Source organism: Ursus americanus, chromosome 17, assembly GCF_024610735.1.
Source record: "Ursus americanus isolate L20-20 chromosome 17, mUrsAme1.1.p, whole genome shotgun sequence".
In the NCBI taxonomy this organism is placed as follows: domain Eukaryota; kingdom Metazoa; phylum Chordata; class Mammalia; order Carnivora; family Ursidae; genus Ursus; species Ursus americanus.
The window spans coordinates 50,114,344-50,135,495 of NC_142143.1; the positions used below are offsets into that span (position 1 = coordinate 50,114,344).

A 21,152-nucleotide genomic window follows, 5' to 3' on the forward strand; every position below is an offset into this window, starting at 1 on the left:
TAAAAATACGGGTTTTTAAAAAAATGTTTTTGTGAGACGGTTGATCCCTGTTTTCAATTTTGGTCAAGATAATGCTATCATTTGACGGATAAATGGCAGTTATCTTTCACTTAGGCTCCTACTGCTAACCTCATCAATAGAAGGTTACAGGCAAGTAAGAAATACTTAAAAAATACTTAAATAAGCAAAAATGAAGTTGAAGCCACAGAGAATATCAAAAATGGTAATTATAGTTAGGTAATTATCAAGCTCCACATCTTATACCAAAGTCTTAGAAGAATCTGACAATAGCCCCTAAGGGTTTGATCACTGATTTCCATGACTTGGCATTGTGCTGCAGTCAGTGCTTAGTATGGGATGTTTTTGGGGGAAGTGTGATTTTTCTACCCGAGGTAGGAGGTATAACCAAAATCTCTCTTACTCCCCCTCAATTACCCAGGCCATGAAAATTGCTTCAAATGTTTACATAAAATCTTGTTCATTATGGTTGAAAATATCCTGTGTAAGGAATATATTTTTGGAATAGTCTGTGAATTACTCCCTAGTAAATTGTCGGTGAAAGATTTTAAGTAAAGCGAGGAAAATTTATAAGGGGCTGTCAGTTCATTAAACAGTGTTGCAAATTAATGGAAGACTCACAGGCTCCTCTCTTTTCCATTCCCTTCAGTGGGATAAATCTCTAACTTAAGAGAAACTCATTTTAAACATGAGGTTTAGTCATGGCATGGAAGTGACCCGCTTATGAAAACTCTATTTTCTGGGCCAAATGATCTGACAATGGGGCAAACTACTTAAAACTAAGGCTGTACTAAAAATATGAAAAGCATAATTGCTCTACTTAGACAATTCCTTCTTCTTTTCTTTGGCTGTGTCTAGATAAAGGGCAGAAAGAGGAGCTTTAAGAAAAGGGAAGTGCAGTCTATGGGGAATTACTCCAGAGCTAGCTTGGAAAGAAAGGAGCAAAGGGAATGACCCCCACGCTGAAATCCCTGTAACAGAGATTAAAAGTGAACTTGAAGAATGTGTGCAAGACCGTGTAACATTAGATGGGAGAATACTTAAGAGTGCGAAAGGTATCAATGATTATTTAGATACAGGTTGCTTTGGAAGTGTTGTCTTTAAGAGTAATGTTTACTAATGTTTCAAATAAAAAATTAAACTTTGAGGGGCGCCTGAGTGGCGCAGTCGTTAAGCGTCTGCCTTCAGCTTGTGGCGTGATCCTGGGGTCCTGGGATCGAGCCCCACATCAGGCTCCTCCACTGGGAGCCTGCTTCTTCCTCTCCCACCCCCCTGCTTGTGTTCCCTCTCTCGCTGGCTGTCTCTCTCTAATAAATAAAATCTTAAAAAAAAAAAGTTAAACTTTGAAGTAAGAAAAAGAAAACAAAAAAATGGGAAAAAAGTTGTGTGGGCAGCAGGCTCTGCTCTAATTCTATGTGTACAACCCACAGTGGGCACTAATAAATATTTGCTGGCGGGCTGACAGGAGGTTGAAATCATTAGGATTGAGGCACCGAAGCAAACGTGCAGCATCCTGAAACTGGAAGGTCATTTTAAAAGGCCTAACAGGCAAATGTGAAGTTGTGAAGAGACAACAATCCATTATAAATCTGTATCCACCCCAAATTCAATGAAGCCCTTCTCGAAACTTCATTTAGCTTTTACTACGTGTGAGTATACTGAGGCCATTTCACAAATGCTTACTGCTCTCTTTGTTCTAAGGCCAGTGCTGCAAACTCAAATATCTTCCAGGGCCAAGGATGTAGTGAAAATAAGGCAAGTGGGCCAAGTGGGGAGCATGGCAAACTGGAAGGACATGTTCTGTGTCTAAAGGGAGCATCTCAGCTCCAGCCAGTTATTGTACTGCAGAAATGCAGGTCTAGTATGATCAGACTTTCTAATTGTTTAGAAACTGGAAACAGATATTCTAATTCTTAAATGACAGCAACTAATTTTTAAAAATCAAGCACTGTAGAGCAAACAAAATTTGTCCATGGCCTGTAGGCTCTTTGTATGGAAATTTCCATCTAGAAAGGCTTCCTACAGTCTCAAATAGTGCCCATTATTTGTAGTCTTTTAAGATTTGGTGACAAGGCTCATGTTCTCTTTAGCTGCAGTGTCCACGCTTTTTGCAAACTTGGATAAAATTCTCTTTCAACTTTTACCTTTTCACTGGGCAGTCATAATTATTTTTAGTTAACTGAACTCTTTCCAGTGAATTTTGGACTTTGTGTGTATCTGTTTGTGCAGAGGCAGAGAATTACGTGTTTCTTTACTTGTATATTTTGGTTTGAGAGCAATGTGTCAGTTTTCTGACCTTTATCAGTGGAGGACCAGAGGCAAATTCTTTATTTATGGTGGAGAAAAGTGCTATAAAGGACTCCAAATCAGCAGTGATTGCTATTTTGCTCCAAAGTTAGTCCCTTATTTTTTGCATTATATAAATGACTTGTTATAGTCTGGCTCTCATGCAAGACACATGCAAACTGTGACATTCATCTCTGTACTCCCCACACCTGGCAAAATACGTGGAACGCAGAAGTTGATGAACAAATATTTATTGTACCGAAATGAACTGACTCACAGTGTCAAAATCCCTTAAGCTGGCTCTCAAAGTCTCTTGTCATCTGACTTCAGCTTCACCTTTGGCTTATCCTCAAGAACCTGGATGATGACCAAATTCCTCTGGGAAACCAAGATTCTTCCAAGGCATTTTGAAATATACGGAAGCAACTTTTCCTCCTTCTCTATCAATGGAAATCTACTGATTGTCAAAAATCCAATTTAACTCTTCCTTTCATTGGAGATCCCATTCCATGACAGTGCATTTTCATTTGTCCTACATCTGGCCGATCATAAACCCCCCGTCACGCTCACTGGAAACATCAGGACAATCGAATTCACTTGTTTCTATGACAGATGCTTTTAACCCTCAGAAAGCACCGACTACCACTATCAGTTTATAAGGACACTGCCTCTGAACATTATGCCCCTAAGGGCATACATTAAGGGTCAAAACCTTAAAGGCCTGCAGAGGCCAGACAGGCAACAGAAATGGAATAGTCCAAGGTAAGAAAACTGGGAGCTGAATGACTATGGTGAAGTGGAACTCAAATACCCCAGCTTTTCCCTTCATGAGGCGATGCAGGGTCAGAGTTGCCAGACTTGTTCATTTTCAACAGGCCAAAACCGTGGGAGCCAAACAAAACAGGTCTGTGGGCTGCCAGTTTTGACCTTGCGTACAACACATTATTTTCCTAGAGTTTAGAGACAGTTTCCAAGTAAAACAGCAGGAGGATACACACACACACACACAAATTGGAAGTCACTAGATGTACAAACTGTGGATCTATTAGGATCCAGTAAACTGCATTAGGCAAGTATTTTGTGATGCCTCGCCAAAACCCTAAGCTCGAAAACACCTGAAGAAGAGTAATAGCTTTGGAAAGGCTCATTTGTGAGACTTTATACAGTGACTGAAGCCTTAATCACGTGGTTGCATCTTAAATACACACGTGTGAATAAGGGCTGGTTTGGTTCTGCTAGAAAGAACGGAAGCCAGAAAGCTGCAATGGACTTTGACCAAACTCGACTGGTCTAGAAACACACCACTGTTTCTTAACAGAACCAAATACATGTTCACAGAGTTCATAACCTCCCGTGGGTTTAAAACAAAAAAGGGTACCAAAGTGCATTCTGGTAATTCATTTCCTCAAGGTGAATTATTGTTATTGTTTTTTCTGTCCCACATTCCTTCCTTTCAGGAACTGTCTCTAGAAATACGTATTTCTGTTGGAGCTGTCAGTCAAAAGGGCTCTATGCATGAGCACAACATCCGATCCATGAAAGAATCCCATTTCTTGCATGTAATGGCTGGTCCGGAAGTATGCATGGTTGAAGTCATGCCAATAAAGCATCTGAGTTCAGAGATAAGGACCCTGGGATGGGGTGAGACGGCAAGTTACCGGGACCATGTATTTGCGCTATCCCAATATGAGGGAAAACAACTACCAACACATGCAAAGATACAACTTCAAAATGGTGGAAAGAGAGATTCCTGATAATATCATCAGAATACAGATCCCATCATGCCCGAGGCTATGCAAACATTGACCAGTAAGTAAACTTTCTAACTTGAGTTAAGTTTGATTTGGGCTCCTGTGATAACTGAGAGCCTTAGAAACATTTGTGGTTCATATTTACTTAAGGAGAATGTGGATCCAATTAAATTGATTTCAGAAACAAGCAGCTGAACACTATGAATGCTTTCTGGCTCAACATATATTCATAAATTCACATTTTATGTTCTGTCCACCTAAAGCCACTAATATCAGCAAATAAACAGTTTCCTATTCTCATTCAAGGACTATTCTAAAATATGATTTCTGTACTAATTGTAACAGTAATGCCATGTTTGGTACCAAAAATCTAAAGAATACAAAAAAGCAAAGAAATTACTAATTTCAGAAGTTAGGATTAAATTATTAACATGTCACTCAAGTTTTATTTCCATACTATTGTACATTCTTGGATACATATGTTGAATTTGATCATTTATGGGAACTATTTTCAGTAGGAATTACAAATCTAAAGATAACGTGTGTTTACATGTGTATGTAGTGAATCCCTGGTACAGGATTCATCTCTGGTAGAATACAAAATCTTTTTATCTTCGACAAGGGGTATTTTAGGAACCATGATTTAGCTGGAAACGCATGATGAAGAGATTGCTTTTGGAATGTTAAATATGCTTAGGTCATGTGACAATGTCTTCCAGTGTACATTAGAATTCTGATGACTTGTGGGGCAGAAAGCATGCTCGCTCACCTCCTCATTCTCGATTTTGAGCGTGGCCAGTCGGGACTGCAGCTGCTGGTACCTGAGCATGAGCTCTGCCTGCACCGGCTGCTGGGCGCTGACCTGACACACCTGGTCGGGGGAATCAGAAACCGCAGTTACAACAGGGCTGTCGAGCCGGCCTCCAGAGGCACGGGTTTCCTACTTAGATGCTGCGTGAGTCACACGGATCCCCTCAAGATTCCAACGGCATCTTTACTTTTAATAGCCGCCTCAAAACTTCAGTGTTAAATACGGACTTGCTACATAAGTGGCAAGAGCAGAACACAGCTGCGTGGCCTGGATACCATGGGGAAGACAGCAGCTGCAGGAAGCTTCGCTCTAAGAATGAGGCAGTTGCTGGAGAGGGAGCGCTGATGCTGATGTCTCACTGGCGGAATCCGGAATGACTACGGGGCAGAGGGCAGAGTGCAAAGGATGACCCACATGAACCAGACAGGCAAGAAGAGGGGTGGCAGCAGGGCCTACTGGCTGCAGTCAGACAGGTGACTGTGCTAGGTTACCAACCCTCAGCTTCTTTCTCTGTGAAATGGCATACGAAGATTTCCTACACCGTGGGGTCCTTGTGGGGACGAAGCGAGCTCATGTACAGAGAGCACTGAGAACACTGCCTGGCACATAGTAAAGACTCAGAAAATGTAACTATTAGCATCTTTCAACCACGGCTTGCCTTCCCACTATCAGCCAAATCATGGGATTCACCATGAATGTGAAGAGGCCACTGCTTGTGGTCTGTGGCAGAAACATATTTTGGCTGTGATCTCAATTACGGTCAAGGTCAAAATTAGAGCCTTTTAATTATATTATATTTAGTTATATTTAAATTGTACCAGAAACAAAGTTTCTTTTCATTTTCCTTGTCATAGAAATGCTCTTGGCACATGGGGGTTTCCTTTTATGGAGTCCCCAAAACATCATCGAGATTATTGCTCCCTGGCAGAACTGGCCATAAAAAAGGGGCAACTGACTCATTTTATTAAAAATAAAAAAAAAAATAAAAAAAGGAAAAACTACTAACCCAATTGATGTCACTTCTCCATGATATCTTATCATCCTATGTTTGACATACCCATCACTGAAAAATTATAACAGTAATAATGTGGTTTTGGAAACATAACTCTGGGTGGGATAAGCCACTTGCCTCTCAAATTCATGTGCTGTTGGCATAAAAACCGCTTACCATTTCTTATCGAGTAATTTACTCTATCAGATCAAGCAAATATAGAATTGGGTTAGAAATACAGCAGGCACACACATATCTTATAAATCTTAACACTAAGTGTCTCAGAAAAAAACACGACATTAAAGAAATCTGTCACCGCTATTATATCTATTTTTAAAAACATACTGTCACCACAATAAGCTAAAATTGAGTTTTTAATCTATGAGTATTGTTCTGCACAGCTGGAAGACCAAGTGCTATATAGCGTGCTCATTAATTGGTTCTTCTTGTTTTCCCGGCCGCAGACAATAAAATATACCACTGCAACTTGTATGCAGCTTAGATGGATTTTCTTCCTTGGGTAAAATAGGACAGAAAGCTAAATTCATATAAAGAACCTAAGATGTATCATTTCTAATGCTCATTTTACCAGTTTGGAGACAACTTGAGTCTTAAAAAAAAGTTTTGCATTTTTTCCCCCTCTCTCCCATGCTCCTGTCATTCACAATCATTTTTCTTCATGGGGATCTTTAAACGAAGATTACAAGAAGTCTTTAGAGAGATTCTCTTGGGCCAGCAAAATGTTTCATTTTGAACTTAAATTTGAATATCTAGAGGTGGAGGAAGGACTAACTATCCTGAGACAGTGTACTGCTTACAACCAACCGAGTTTGTACATAGGTTTGGCCTCTGTAGGCTTGACCCTTGCTTTAAAAGGTGGTTGTGGCTGGTGTGTGGGGGGGGGTGGCGGGGGAAGGCTGTAGTGGCTGATATTTGGATACAACGAGCTAAGATGCCATACAAAGGCAGGAGAGAGAACACACCTGGGTATTCTGACAACTCTTGGGTTATAGCAGGTGAAGAGTAACTAATGTAGGTGAAAAGACAATTCATTAGTTTTAAAACAATTACTGACCTCATCACCCATGTGAGACTGAAACTCAAACTTCATTGGTGGACAGAACGCAGCAGGGTACATCTCCATGAATCTCTGCTTATCACTCCTGGGCTCCAAATTGTCAACTGCATTCTCAATAATGTCTAAGCCTTCATGTCTGGAAGTTTCAAGATTATACTCTGCAGAGAGATATGTTCTCAGGGCTCTGTTCAGACTTGCATGGTAGCCAAGATCACAGCACTTAAAAAATAAAAGAAAACCACATATAAAAATTAACTTAAAATGGATCAAAGACCTACATGTGACAGCAACAACTATAAAATTCTTAGAAGAAAACATAGGAGTAAACCTTCACGATCTTGCATTAGGCATTGGTTTCTTGGATATGGCATCAAAAGTACAAGCAAAAAAGAAAAAAAATAAATTAGATTTCATCAAATTTGAAGACTTTTGTGCTTCAAGGGCACTATCACGTAAAAAGATAACCCACAGAATGGGAAAATTTTTTGCAAATCACATACTGATTTAAAAAATTTGTATTCAGAATATATAAAGAAATCCTACAACTCAATAATGAACAGACAAATAGCCCAAATAAAAATGAGCAATGGAATTGGACAGACATTTCTCAAAAAACATATACAAATAGTCAACAAGCACATGGAATGATGCTCAACATAATTAGTCATCAGGGAAATGCAAATCAAAACCACAATGGGATACCACTTCACACACCCTAGTATAGTTATAATAAAAAGGACAGATGACAGGCATGGGGGAGGATGTGGAGAAATGGGAATTTTTTTATATGCTGTTGATGGGAATGTAAAATATTGTAGCCTCTTTGGAAAAGTCTGTCAGTTCATCAGAGAGTGAAACACAGAGTTAACATATGACTTGGCAGTTCCATTCCTAGTAATATATACAAGAAAAATAAAAACAAATGTTCACAAAAAGAAATTTGTACGTGAATGTTACAGCAGCATTATTACTAATAGCTGAAAAGTGGAAACAATCTAAATGTCCAACTAAAAAATAAACAAAATGAAACATTATCCAGTCATAACAAAGAAGTAAGTACTGATACATGCTACCACATGTAGGATCGACCTTGAAACGTTATGTTAAGTAAAAGAAACCAGCCACCAGAGACCACACCTTGTAGGATTCCATTTATAGGAAATGTTCAGAATAGGTAAATCTATAGATATAGGAGGTAAATTAGTGGTTGGTAGGGGATAGAGGAACTAGGGGGTGGTGGCTAAGGGGTATAGGACTTCTTTTTGGAGTAATGAAAATATTCTGTAACAGATCGTGGTGATAGCTACACAAGTTTATACTAAAAGCCAACTGTAGATTTTTAATGAATGTACTCTATGGTATGTGAATAATATCTCAAGAAAGCTGTTAAAAAATAAAAGCAGCAAAAGCAAATACTGAAAGGAAATAATGAAAAAATAACATTTAAACTTGTTCATGATTACTGATACTATGATTAATTGAAATCCTTATAGGACGCAAACACACTAACTGTAATATTTTGGATTTGTATAATTTACTGATGACTCTATAATACTCTGTACTCTTTCAGAAGTGAGAAGAACAGGTTTGAATCTGACAAAAAAGTTCAGGAATGTCTTCTTTCTTATCCTTAGAATAAAATTTGTAAACACGAAATGACTGCCAAAGTCCTTTTATTGGATATAGAATTTAGGGATTCTTAAATCTTCATTCCCTTTAATTTGCATTTGCATTTATTTTTTCATGTTGTATTTTAAGAGAATATAATTGAAAAACTATAACTCTGGATATTGAAAGAATTTTAAATTTGTACATAGAAGTAATATAAATCTCTTAAAGAGGAAGTGGTTTATAAAGGTACAAAACCAGGTCATCCCAATATTGTTCTAATGCAATCCAATCAATTCAATTTGATTCAATTCAACCCACTAATTGGGCATCTATTAGGTGTCTGGAAATTTTGCTAGGCTCCAGGAATATGAAGACTGGAATACAGTAAAACATTATCTCTATTCTCAAGAAATTTGAATATAAATTGTTCACTTTACTAGTAAGGGAGTAGTAGAGGGGCACAAAGGAAGTAACCTCTGTACAAACGATGCATCCACCAGGACATGAACCGTCAGATCGGCCTTTATGAAGGCACACATTCAATCTCTGACTTGTCCTTAGAAATGTCAACATATTTAATTTGACTTTCACCCTCTAATTTCATAATTATTAAATTTGGGATTTTTCTATAGAGATATTCTAAAATCTGGCTATTCAAAGTGTGATCTGTAGACCATCAGCATCACCTGGAACTTGCTAGAAATGCAGAATCTTGGGCCTCAGCCCTGACCTGCTCAATTAGAATCTGAAGTTAAAAAAAAAAAAATTATAGATGATTTACATACACTGTAAAGTCTGAGAAGCACCATGCTAAAACATCGATTAAAAAAAGGTCCCGTAACCCTGTCCACTGGGAGTGCTATTTCTCCAAGCAGGCAAGAAAATCAACTTGAGTAAATATAAGTTGATTTAAAACAGCAGAAAGAAGCTGCCATATGACAATTGCAAATACTAGCAAAATACAATTGTGAAATGCAGCAGTCTCATCATTGGTACATTTTCAGTGGAATCAGCTGCACTCAAATACAGAGAATAATTTCCAGTTAATTAAAAAACTCTAGTCTCAGATGAGCAAAGTCCTCTTTTATTTCTTTTGCTCCTTGAAATTCATAAAGGTTCTGTGTAGCCATTTTATACACATCAGAGGGACCGAAAAATTATTCTACCTTTCAGTAACACCTCACCTTGTGCAAACATGAATTGGTAAAGGAAATGGCCTCATTTCTTTGAAATGTACTAGTGATTCAAAACACCCCACTACTCTGATAGAAGACAGATTCGGCTTGATTATAATGAAGCAGATCATATAAGCTGCTTTACTTTATGAATACTGGATCCCAATGGGAGTTAACAGAAAATTGATATTGGGGAAAGAAACAACCTAGGAAAAAGACCCCCCTCTAAACTGAGTCTCTTTCCGGCTCAGAAAGGAAGAAAGAGAGGAAGAACAAAGGAAAAAGAGGAAGAGAAATAAAGAAATTCAACCCCAACTACCTAATTGAAGTAGAGTTCGGAAAAACACATGCTAAGTTTTTATTATTCCCAGACTTAAACAGTTTGCTCCCAAAATTTCTAGGAGTTGCTTCTTTCGGGGAGTACATGTCAAAATTACAACAGCACTGTGCATACCTCCACACTCAGTTCACCCCAGTGGATTAGTAGTGCTGGACCTAGTAAGGTAGCCTGCTTTCGCTGGTGGTTTCCTAACAGGCTGGGGAGAAGTATGCATGTGGCTTCGCATCCAATCCAGAGGACCCCCCAGGTGTCTTCTGGACTTTGAATGCTATACCTCATGTGGAGGTTTCTGTGATGAGCTTGATGGACAATTTCCTTCTTTGATCCCTACGGGAGCTCAGCCGTCTGTAAAGTCACTTAATTAGCATGATTCTGTTACTTCTGATACGCAATGTTTTCTATGCTCTAGGATTTTCAAGCATCCTGGACTTTAAAAGAAACACGAATCAAATTCTTATTCAAGGTCTCCTGAGATAGCAAGGCCAGTCACAGGATCATCTTTTTTCTAAACTGGATGCTAAAATGACACTGGGTATGCTAAGATTCACGATACTTGGTTAAAAGGCCTACAGTGATTCTATGGAGGTTATGAATTATTAATGACAATATGAAAAACCAGCTTCTGCACAGAGTTGAGTTATAACCCAAGTGCATTTAATGATGAAAATACTAAGAGACCAATAAGATATTTTATTGATGGATGAAAAACTGAACGGATACATAACATTATGGATTAAAACTGGGGAAGAAACGAGTGTTGGAAGTCAAAGGGTATTTTTTGGTTTTGTTTTGTTTTTTAATATTCTAACAGATGTCAAGATATATCCGACTAGGTATTGTAAGTCTAAATCGTCACAGTAAGCTAACTTCTTTAGGCAAAAGGGTTGCAAATAGTATCAAAAACAAAGATGAAATTCAGGTTTTGAGGACTGTGACAAATACTTCGACTTGTTTAAAAGGCTGAGAGGTCAGGTGAAATACACTTGATGGTTATACAGTCATGTGTAAATGGATCACAGCTATTCAGGGAGAGAACTTTTTGTTCTTTGTTTGCATAAACTCTTATGACATAAGAAACCTAGTGGGTAGAAGGTTGATCCCAGATGGGAGTGAAGATAATGGAACTCCAATGGAAACAAGTCCCACATACGTGTTTTCAGAACAGTAAGAGCCAATGTCATTTGCAGGCCAGCCCTGAAAGTGGCTGGAGGGCAGCCCCGAGCTCCTATGTGACTGCAGACCTAAACAGTTGTCACGGGAATGGAGAGGGAAGGACCCCTCTGCAGAAGTATTCCACCTTAACTTCATCATTCCTACTTCCATCTGAGGGGCTTCCTTCTGGGTCCTGGGTTCCATCTCTGGCTTTTCATTACTAAAATTTGGCTCTGACCATTCCAGAGTCATGGACTTGGTCTACCCCTTGTTTTGAGTCTTTCCACAATAGAGCACCCTGAGCAAACGAATACAAAACCAGAGCTTTCACAGAACCACGGCTGGGCTTTCCGAGGACCAGAAATAGGTAAGTTCACAGCTTTTACTATAAACGAAGACAGCTGATTTCTCCTGAATAAATCATCTTTGTCCCTTACTATTTTCCTCTCTAGCTACTCAGTGCTTCACCTCAGAAACCACAAACTTGTTTTGTGAGAGATGGGCATCTCATGGGACTGAACTGGGTATTTAAAATTCTACAGGCATCTTTAACACACCTGCTCTCCTGTCTGGATGCCTGATGGTCCATAAAGAGCTGACAATTTAATTTTTGCTGCTGCCTTAATAACCATGGCCAAACACTCAGCAAAACTTGTTTTGAGTTTCTTTTGCACAACAAAAAGGTCAAAATGGGACATCGAAATGGATACAAAGTAGGAAACAGGAGGAGAAAGGAGGCTGCATATGCCTGAACCAATGAGTAGGACCAATAATCATTTGTGGTCTAAATGCTGCTCCTACTCCCACAGGCAATCATTTCTCTCAGAGGAGCTGCCACCAGACGCATTTCTCCCCAGGCCAAATCTCTATAACTACCCTGAATCAAATCACAGAGGAGAGGGAAGAAATATAGCAAGCCCAAACAAACAGGTCGGCTGGTAAATGCTATGGAGAAGATAGAAAAATAGGGAGTGCTGGGGGAAAGGGTGTTGTTCTTTTATACAGTGCAGCTGGGTGCAACATGAATGAGAAGAAGGAACTGGTCTTGCAAAGCTCTGGAAGACTGTTCTAGACAAAAAGTAGAAAGGCCCAAGGCAAGAAAAAACTCACTGGGTCTGGGGAACAGAAAAGCCAATGTAGCCAAAGCACGGTAACTAAGGAGGAAGTTGAAGAAGAGGACACGGAGCGGCAGGTGGCCGGCCCGTCAGTTCAGAAAGGTCTTGGTGAAGAGTTTAGATTTTATTCTAAAAACAAGGGGGGGCCTTTGGAGGGTTTTAAAGAGGAATCAACAGGTCTAGTTTATTTTTTTAATACACTGGCTGCTTGGGAAGAGAATGGATTACTGATTAGAAGGTCTTAGTGGAAGCTGGGTGACATCTCAGAAAGCTAAGTGCAGGCAGGAGATCAAGAGCTTTGTCTAGGGGACAGTGCAAGGAGCAAGGGACAGCAAGGTTTGGGATATTTAGGAGGTAGAGATGACAGGACTGGCTGATGCATTTATATGTGGGAAATGCAAGAACTGGATTTTGGGTTTGCACAAATGGGTGGAAAGGTGTGCCACTTACTGAGGTGTGAAAAATGGTTAAGAAAAAGTTGTTATGTGTGTGGAGTATGAAGACGATAGAAGCAAGTGGGTATAAAAAGTTGAGTGTATGACAAGTGCGTGACATCCAGTAAAGGATGTCCAGTAGGCAGCTGGACATACAAATCTGAAGTCCTCGATGACGATCTAGGCTGGTGCTAAAAATCTAGGAGCCATCATATAGTATTTAAGGCAAGGAACCAAGAGGTAGAAAGCCAAGAATCATGCCTTAGGTGACTGTCAACATTCAGAGGTCCAGCCAAGAGGGAACACTGAGCACTGGAGACTTAGGGCGGCCTGTGAGGCCTGTGCTGCAGGTGGAAAACAGGTGGGTGCACTTTCTTGTAACAACAGCCCACGGCGCCTCCACGGGAAGGAGCTTTCAGAGCCGTCTACTTCAGTCATCCAGCTCAGTTCAGTTTTTAAATACGCCTTCAATCACAAAGGGATAAAAACACATACATCAGTTTACATGATAACTACACTCTCCTAACCCATTCACCATGATCTCTCTATCATCTTCCTAATACGAGTTCAGGCTGAATGGGGCTGTAGTATTACAATTCAGCGGGTTTTCATGGATAAATCTAACTACCATTATGTATGGGGATAAGTCAAATTAATTAAGAAAAATAACTCTGAATAAGTTGCTTTTTAATTAAACACATGTCTCTAGAGACAAATGGATAAGGCTAAAAGCTTTAGGACAGCTGATTACTTAGAGATGACAGAGTAAACACGGCATGGAGTATATGATGTAATCTGATTTCAATTTCATTCTGTATAAACGGCTAATAAAATACATGACAGATATCTTTACCAAGAAAATGAGCTGCAGTAGGGGATTATTCTGTTGCAGTATTCTACAACAGTTACAAAGATTTATCCTTCAAACTCCAAAGCGACCTGCAAACTTCCACAGGGAGTGGCTGGAACCCTTTGAAACTCTACTAAAAGGATAACGAATACTTCATTATCACTGGGCAGTTGCTCTGGGACAAAGCCCCAGTGGACTGCTGCTGTTGCGGACTTTGTTTCTCTGAATGCCTTTTGAGGGTGGGTAGGTGTGGAACTGGACTGAAAGAGGCTACATTACCAGTTCTTGTAGAATTCCAGATATACAGAATGCTGAATTTGATGGCAGATCTAGGATTATGAGAAATAAGACTTGTACTGTCCTCTTAGCAAATCATAATCACTTGAAAATCTCAGCATTCAATTACAAATATTTGTTGCCTGTATGATATTTCCTCTGGGTTGTAATGCTTGTAATGCACACTGATTCTAAACAGAATTAGTTATAGTCTTTTTTTGCACTTATTGTTGGAGATATTAATGATTACAAATGTGAAACCTGTTATTTATAAAACTACAATCTATTTTCCTTTATAATTATGCCTGTATATCCCCAAACTAATTAAATTTCTTTTGGCCAATATTTGCAATATATTTCTTATAATTTGTATTTACTCTTTTTAAAAAAGATTTATTTAAGAGAGAGAGAGAGTGCCTTTGAGTAGGGGGAGGCGGAAAGGGAGAGAGAGACTCTTACACAGACTCCTTGCTGAGCTTGGACCAACTCGGGGCTTGATCCCACAATCCTGAGACCACAACCAAGCCAAAATCAAGAGTCTGACATTCAACTGACTGACCCACTCAGGTGCCCCAAATTTGTATTTCTTCTTCAAGTGACATAATAAATATCCTTTTTTTGTTGTGAGATTAACTCTCTGTTCTACTTCCCACCTGATTTCAAACTAAGAGATTGTTACTCTACACACTAAAATTTACCTAGGACTTTCTTCCATATTATTAATTTGTACTCTAAAAAAGCATTTTGCTGACTGAAGTAAATTATGGCTCAGATTCGAGTTCCAAATTAGTAAATTTCCAATTTAATAGGATCTAAACTCAAGAAGTTTTAGAATACCCGTAGTTTGTTGCAAGGGGCAAAAGCTTAACTATACGATGGAGTCATCAGAGTCATATCACCCCAAGCCAGAGATCAGTTTTAGTGTCACTACTGGTGGGTTAAGACACAGCAACACCACCTATGGTGTAATCTGTTGCAAAGTGCTTAATTTGAATTCATCAAGCCCTTACATAATGTTTGCTTTGTAGGAAACATAGGCAACAGAGAAACAGGCTAACAGACACCACAAAGAATACAGACAAATACAGAAGCTGAGATGTTCTGAGGAACAACTGCTCATGTCTCCTCAACAAGGGACTTTGTTAGATTAAAAAAAAAGAAAAAGACTAATGTAACACATCACCCAGATGCAATGTCTGATCCTAAATTTGGTCTAGTCTAGACACACTAGCTGTGAAATATTTTTTTTTGGGGGGGGAATCATAAATAGGATTATGGTCTGGCTATTAGAGTAGCTAAAATTTTCTGAAATGGAAAGATGGGGGTCAATGACTGAAAAAAGTAGGTTAAAAAGCTGTATATAAAATATGATTTCATACTCTTCTGGTATAAAAATGTGTATATACATGGACACAAAAAAAGTCTACAGGGTAACAGTGATGATCTGGGGTGGTAAGAATGTGATCATGTTATTTTTGCTTGTAATTTTTTTTCTAACTTCCTACAATGTACATGTACTAATTCTGTAATAATAAAAGACCAGTTTTAAAATACAAATGCTAGGGGTGCCTGGGTGGCTCAGCCATTAAGCATTCGCCTTAGGCTCAGGGCAAGATCCCAGGGTCCTGGGATTGAGCCCAGCACTGGGCTCCCTGCTCAGCAGGAAGCCTGCTTCTCCCTCTCCCACTCCCCCTAGCTTGTGTTCCCTCTCTCGCTGGCTGTCTCTGTCAAATAAATAAATAAAATCTTTTAAAAAAAACCAAACCAAAACAAACCCAAAACCAAAAACAAATTCTAGGGGCCTGGGTGGTTCAGTCGGTTAAATATCTGCCTTTGGCTCAGGTCATGATCTCAGGAAACTGGGATGGAACCCCACACTGGGCTCCTTGTTCAGCAGGGAGTCTGCTCCCCCCTCCCCCCAGCCATCTCCCTCTGCCCCTCCCCCCCCATGCTCACACCCTCTCTCTCTCAAAGAAATAAAATCTTTAAAAAAAATAATAAAATACAAATTCTGTGGAAAATCTGTATGACTGTTTTTTTATACCAATAGATCCATTCATCATAGTCTATCATAGGAAATGTATAAGAAAAGAGATAGACTATTGACATGAGTAGAAACAAAGGGAAACTGGAGGTGTATATAAAGAAGGTCTCAATTTGAGTTCTTATTTATATTGCTTTGATTCAGTCAAGGCACATTTAGTATCTTCCATGTCATTTTACATATAAAACATTAAACATTAAAAACATTGTCTTGACTTTTTCTCATTAGAGATATAACAACTCTTCCAATAATTATTAGATAGCTCACTATAAAAGTGATTTTGCTAAGTAAGCTTACAAAGCATAAAGGATTCTAGATGCCTTTGCATAATAATCAGTCTTTCTTTTGCACAAGGAAGGGTTGAGCTTAATGGTTTCTAGGATCACCACTATATATGCAAATTACATTCCTACAAAATAAGCAGCCATTTTAGAAGGTACACATTCACACTCTGACTCCCTTAAAAGTGAGTCAATGAATGCATAATTTTTACTAAGAGAGGATTCAATTTCAGTTGAATATGACAACAAACCCATTTTTTAAAAATTTATAATGAAGTTGTATTATTTGAGAATTACTCTCATTTTGAATTTAAGGCTGATCTTTTAAAAGTCCAACCTCTCTTAAAATTGAAAATTACTGGATATATTTAACCATCTTATTTACATCAGAGTTAATTAGATTTGGAGGTTAAGAAGTCTGAGTATGAAGCCTACTGCTCACTAGCTGTGCCTTCGACAAGCTATCCAGCCTACATAAGCCTCAGTTCTTTGATCTATAAAGTGTAGAAAATAGTATTTACCTCACGTGGTTTGCAATGATTTGATGAGATTACACTTAGAAACCTGCCTGTCACATAGTAAGAGCTCAATAACTATCCATGACAATGATGAGGACTCTCCTGAAATGTTAACCCTGTCCCATGGCTGCCAATAGTATTGAGAATGCTACTGTCGTCTCCACACAGATGACCAACAGGCATCTCCGTCTTACCACGCTTGACAGAAACACTGCTCCTTGCCCTTGGACCCGCGTCTCCCCATGGTCCCCACCACAGTAAACAGCACCACTGCTAACCTAGTTACTCAGGAGGGGAACTGAGGAGTCTGTTTATCCTTCTTTTCACCTCCTGTATCAAATTCCTATTCAGTATATTTTGAATCCAACCAACCACTTCACAGGTCTCTTGCTACCACACCAGTCCAAGCCAGCACCGTCTCTAGCCTGGACAACTGCAAAATGCTCTAGGTATAGCTCGCTGTTTTCACTCTCATCACCTCCCTGGGTCTGTTTTCCACCAGATGCCAGAGTGAGTCTCTAAAATGTAAACACGTGATGTCACTTCCCTAAGTAAAACCCTTCAACGGCTTTCTACCACACTTGGAACACAATCTAAACCCCTTTCCCTGTCCAAAGACCCTAAGTAAGTGGGCTTCTGCCTACATTCTCTACCAGAACCTTCCTCCTCACTTACTCTGCTCTGGCCATAATGGCCTCCTGCTTTGCTACTTCTTGAGCACCTCAAGCTTGCCAAACAGGCCACTGCCTCTACACCTGGAGCCTTGCCAGTCCTTCTGTATGTGGATTCCTTCCCCAACTAGGCATGTGGCTCTCCAGCTCACTTCTCTGCTCAAATATCAGGCTTTTCCTGAATGCCATCAAAAGAAGCACTCTGATAGTGGTTTTATTTTTATTTATAGCATTGCCACTACTATATAATGTGTGTGTATATGTAAATATGTTTATGAGCTGATGCCTCAACTAGTACATAAACTCCTTGCAGACAGGAACTTTGTTTTGTTCATTGTTGGATCCCTATCATCAAAAACAGTGCTTGGTACCTTGCAGGTGTTAAAAAAAATACTTTTCAATACATGGAGACTTTTCCTTGTGTTAAACTGGCTTGGGTCTAGCCAAGTACTCCAAAAATAAGCCCTTAACCAAAAAATAAGCAAGTAGAGTAGTTACAAAGAATTAGTTCTATATTCCATATACTTTACAGAATCCCTACAAATGTAAGTTTGAAAACAGGGGTCATAAAAAATAGTTCATTTTTATTCAGAAAATCTAGTAGTCTAGCAGAAAAAATTCATTTCATCAGAGTGCTAAAAGAAAATTAATTACTTGATTAAAATACTTGTAAGAAAGGAAGAGAAAAAAGTTTTCTCTGGTTTTATTTATTAAAGGGTTCTATATAAGGAAATTATGATAGTATGAGATAAAACTGTTTTTAGACTCAAAAAAGGGCTACATCAGGAGTAATAAACTAAAAAATAATTTCATTATTTAACAGTTCTTTCACAAAAGTCCCAACCTGTGGCTCTAATATAGCTAAATCCATGAGACATTCACCATAAAAATAAAGTTGACTCTACCTACTGTATATCTAAATGATGATACTATGAGCCATAGGAAAAAAATTTATCATATCTCAAAACCGTTGAATTCAATCAACACAACGCATTGTATTTACATGAGTAAATTTCCAGGAGATAACTCTCTGAACCTCCATCACTTTCCTGGGCTTTTCTTACAACACATTGCTTTTTTTCTTTTATTTGCAAAAATGGACGTTTTTAGACTGGGATTTCTGTCTGTTTCACCTGTGTGGTCTCCTACGGTGCTGGACGTTTTCCGAGTGAGAGAATGATCAGAGGGTTAAAGCTGGGGAGTCATAGCAGTAATCCCTACATGGATGGAATAGTGCACATCGTTTAATCGGCAGAGATTTTTTTTTTTTAAGATTTTTATTCATTTGAGCGAGAGCGAGAGAATGTGCGCACATGTACGCGTGCCCAAGAGGGGGAAATGGGGGAGTAAAGGGGAGGGGCAGAGGGAGGGGGATAAGCAGGTTCACCCCTGAGCAGGAAGCCTGACACAGGGCTCAATCCCAGGACCCTGAGATCATGACCTGAGCCGAAGGCAGACGCTTAATCGACTGAGCCACCCCTATACTTGGAGAGTTCTAAATGAGCCCAATTACTGCTTCTGATAGCATATCCTCGGAGAGAAAGTACAGTGTTAGATAAATTTATAAGCGTGGTTTAAGTCCACTCTACTTTGCTTACAGTATTTACCACAACTAGGAACAAAGCGGTTGGAAAAGTGAGTGACTCTTGATCTTAGGGTCATTAGTTCGAGCCCCATTTTAGGTGTAGAGATCATTAAAAAAAAAAAGTTACAACAATTTAAAAATATATGGAAAATATAAAAATTTCAAGTACTTACGTCAATTAAATCTGAAAGATCATGAATATAATACTTGAAAACTGAGGCATTGGTTGCTTCAAGGGTTAGGAGATATTCATTCCGTGCCTTAATCGATTTTAGCTTATTTTCTGAATACTTTGCTTGTCTCTGGAAATGAAGATGACCCAGGTATTGAGAAAGACAACAAAGTATTTAGTCAGAGAAACAAACATGACTTTCTACTAATCTAAACAATGTATTCTACATATGCCAACGACCTTTGAAATCCTCTGAGGAAAGGACATTTTGGATCTGATTTAAATAACTAAAAGTATGCAACAATGTATTTGGGCTTCAGGCCCAACTGCAAGGAAAACCCTTTGTTAATATTCAAGTTGTCCATACTGAGTATGGAGGACTTGGCATTCAACACTAAATGATGTCCAGCTGTTAGTACATGATTTTTATGTTTCTTAAACATTTTTTATTCCCGTGGGAGGAAATGCGTATCATTTCACAATAATTTACAAGGTGGGTCTATCAGTTATTACATCAGTGTTCTTAGTATTATCACCTGAAGTGAGGACAGAAAGACTCTGTGATTTTTTTACTTACTTTTTCTTTCATTTTTTCAATTTTCTTTACAGAGCTTCGCCGCTGATGTCTCTCTTCCAGTCTGATATGAAAGACCGGATCACCAGACCTTCCGATTTGCTTTTCTTCTTGTTTCTCAGCCTCTTTCAGCTTGCTCTCTGCGCTGATGCTCTCTGCATGATACATATGGTATGTTTTCATCACCTGTGAAAATGTGACCCAAATTGTTACAAGATGCCTGTCTGTAACTCCGAGAGGGAATGGAAGTCATTTCCTGAGGAATATGTTAAAAATATCACCTCCCAAATGGCAGGGGGAGAGTCAGATTGTTAGTCAAATAGATGAATTATGGACTATTGCTTCTACGTAAAGCAAAGAGAAATATGCAAATTCACCTGCCAGGAAGAGGCACTTAGGGGACAGGCTTTGATGAAAAAATGATTTAGAGTCTTATGCATGCTTTCAGTGCACTTGAAAAGTTCCCTTAAGCTTAAAAGTGTTCTCTAAAATCTCTGCATTATTAATCTGCAGAATAAACCATTACTCATGGATAAATTTTACCCCAGTTTTGGAATCTAGAAAACTTCAAAGTAGTACAGCTTTCACTAAAGAGTTTTGTTTTGTTTTTTTTCATAGAATCTATTGGTCAAAATACAAAATGTAAATATTAAGGTTCATACACAGTTTCAGTATAAAAAAACTTTTTCTGAACACAAAGTGATACTTTATGTTCGATGTAGAAAACATATGACACAAAAAAGAAAATAAAAAGCAAGCAGAGATAACCACTGTTAAGATTTTTGTACAGACATTTGGTTTTTTTCCTATGAAAACAAACGCACACACTCTCTCTCATTTGCAAATGACTTATATTTCCCCCTTTAAAAAATTTGTACTGGGGCGCCTGGGTGGCACAGCGGTTGGGCGTCTGCCTTCGGCTCAGGGCATGATCCCGGCGTTCTGGGATCGAGCCCCACATCGGGCTCCTCCGCTGTGAGCTTGCTTCTTCCTCTCCCACTCCCCCTGCTTGTGTTCCCTCTCTCGCTGGCTGTCTCTATCTCTGTCGAATAAATAAATAAAAAAATCTTTAAAAAAAATAAATAAAAAATAAAAAATTTGTACCATATTGTATTAACAATTTTTAATCTCCTATCTCTTTTTTTCACTTAATACATCAGAACACTTTTCTATATCAATAAATATTCTTCTAAAATAAAATTTTAAGGGCTGTATAATATTCCTTTATATGACTGGAACACAGCTAATTTCCTATTGTTGAACATTTTAGTATATTTCAACTTTTTGCTTTATAAATGAAGTTGTGCTGAAACCCTTGATATATATCCTATCTTATTTCTTCTTTTAGAAATGATACACATAAGTTGCATTTTAATATTTTTAGGAATATATAGAAAATAAAATTTTGTAATGTACCCT

At 38.7% G+C, this 21,152-nt stretch overlaps 1 protein-coding gene and 1 long non-coding RNA gene across 4 annotated transcripts in view; one reads left to right on the forward strand and one right to left on the reverse strand.

Moving 5' to 3' along the window:
- Window positions 1-21,152, reverse strand: part of SRGAP1 (SLIT-ROBO Rho GTPase activating protein 1) — a 257,927-nt gene that overhangs the window by 61,701 nt on the left and 175,074 nt on the right. For all 3 annotated transcript variants that reach the window (XM_045789676.2, XM_045789675.2, XM_087869002.1), the window contains exons 5-8: window positions 19,737-19,919; window positions 19,161-19,289; window positions 6,933-7,154; window positions 4,825-4,926 (exon numbers count right to left, since the gene is read on the reverse strand). In XM_045789676.2, the coding sequence (XP_045645632.1) occupies window positions 4,825-4,926; window positions 6,933-7,154; window positions 19,161-19,289; window positions 19,737-19,919 (636 nt within the window). The remainder of the gene's footprint in view (window positions 1-4,824; window positions 4,927-6,932; window positions 7,155-19,160; window positions 19,290-19,736; window positions 19,920-21,152) is intronic.
- On the forward strand, window positions 11,261-20,841 carry LOC148108683 (uncharacterized). The gene is made up of 2 exons (XR_015727204.1): window positions 11,261-11,580; window positions 19,769-20,841. It is a non-coding gene; the product is annotated as an uncharacterized LOC148108683 (long non-coding RNA).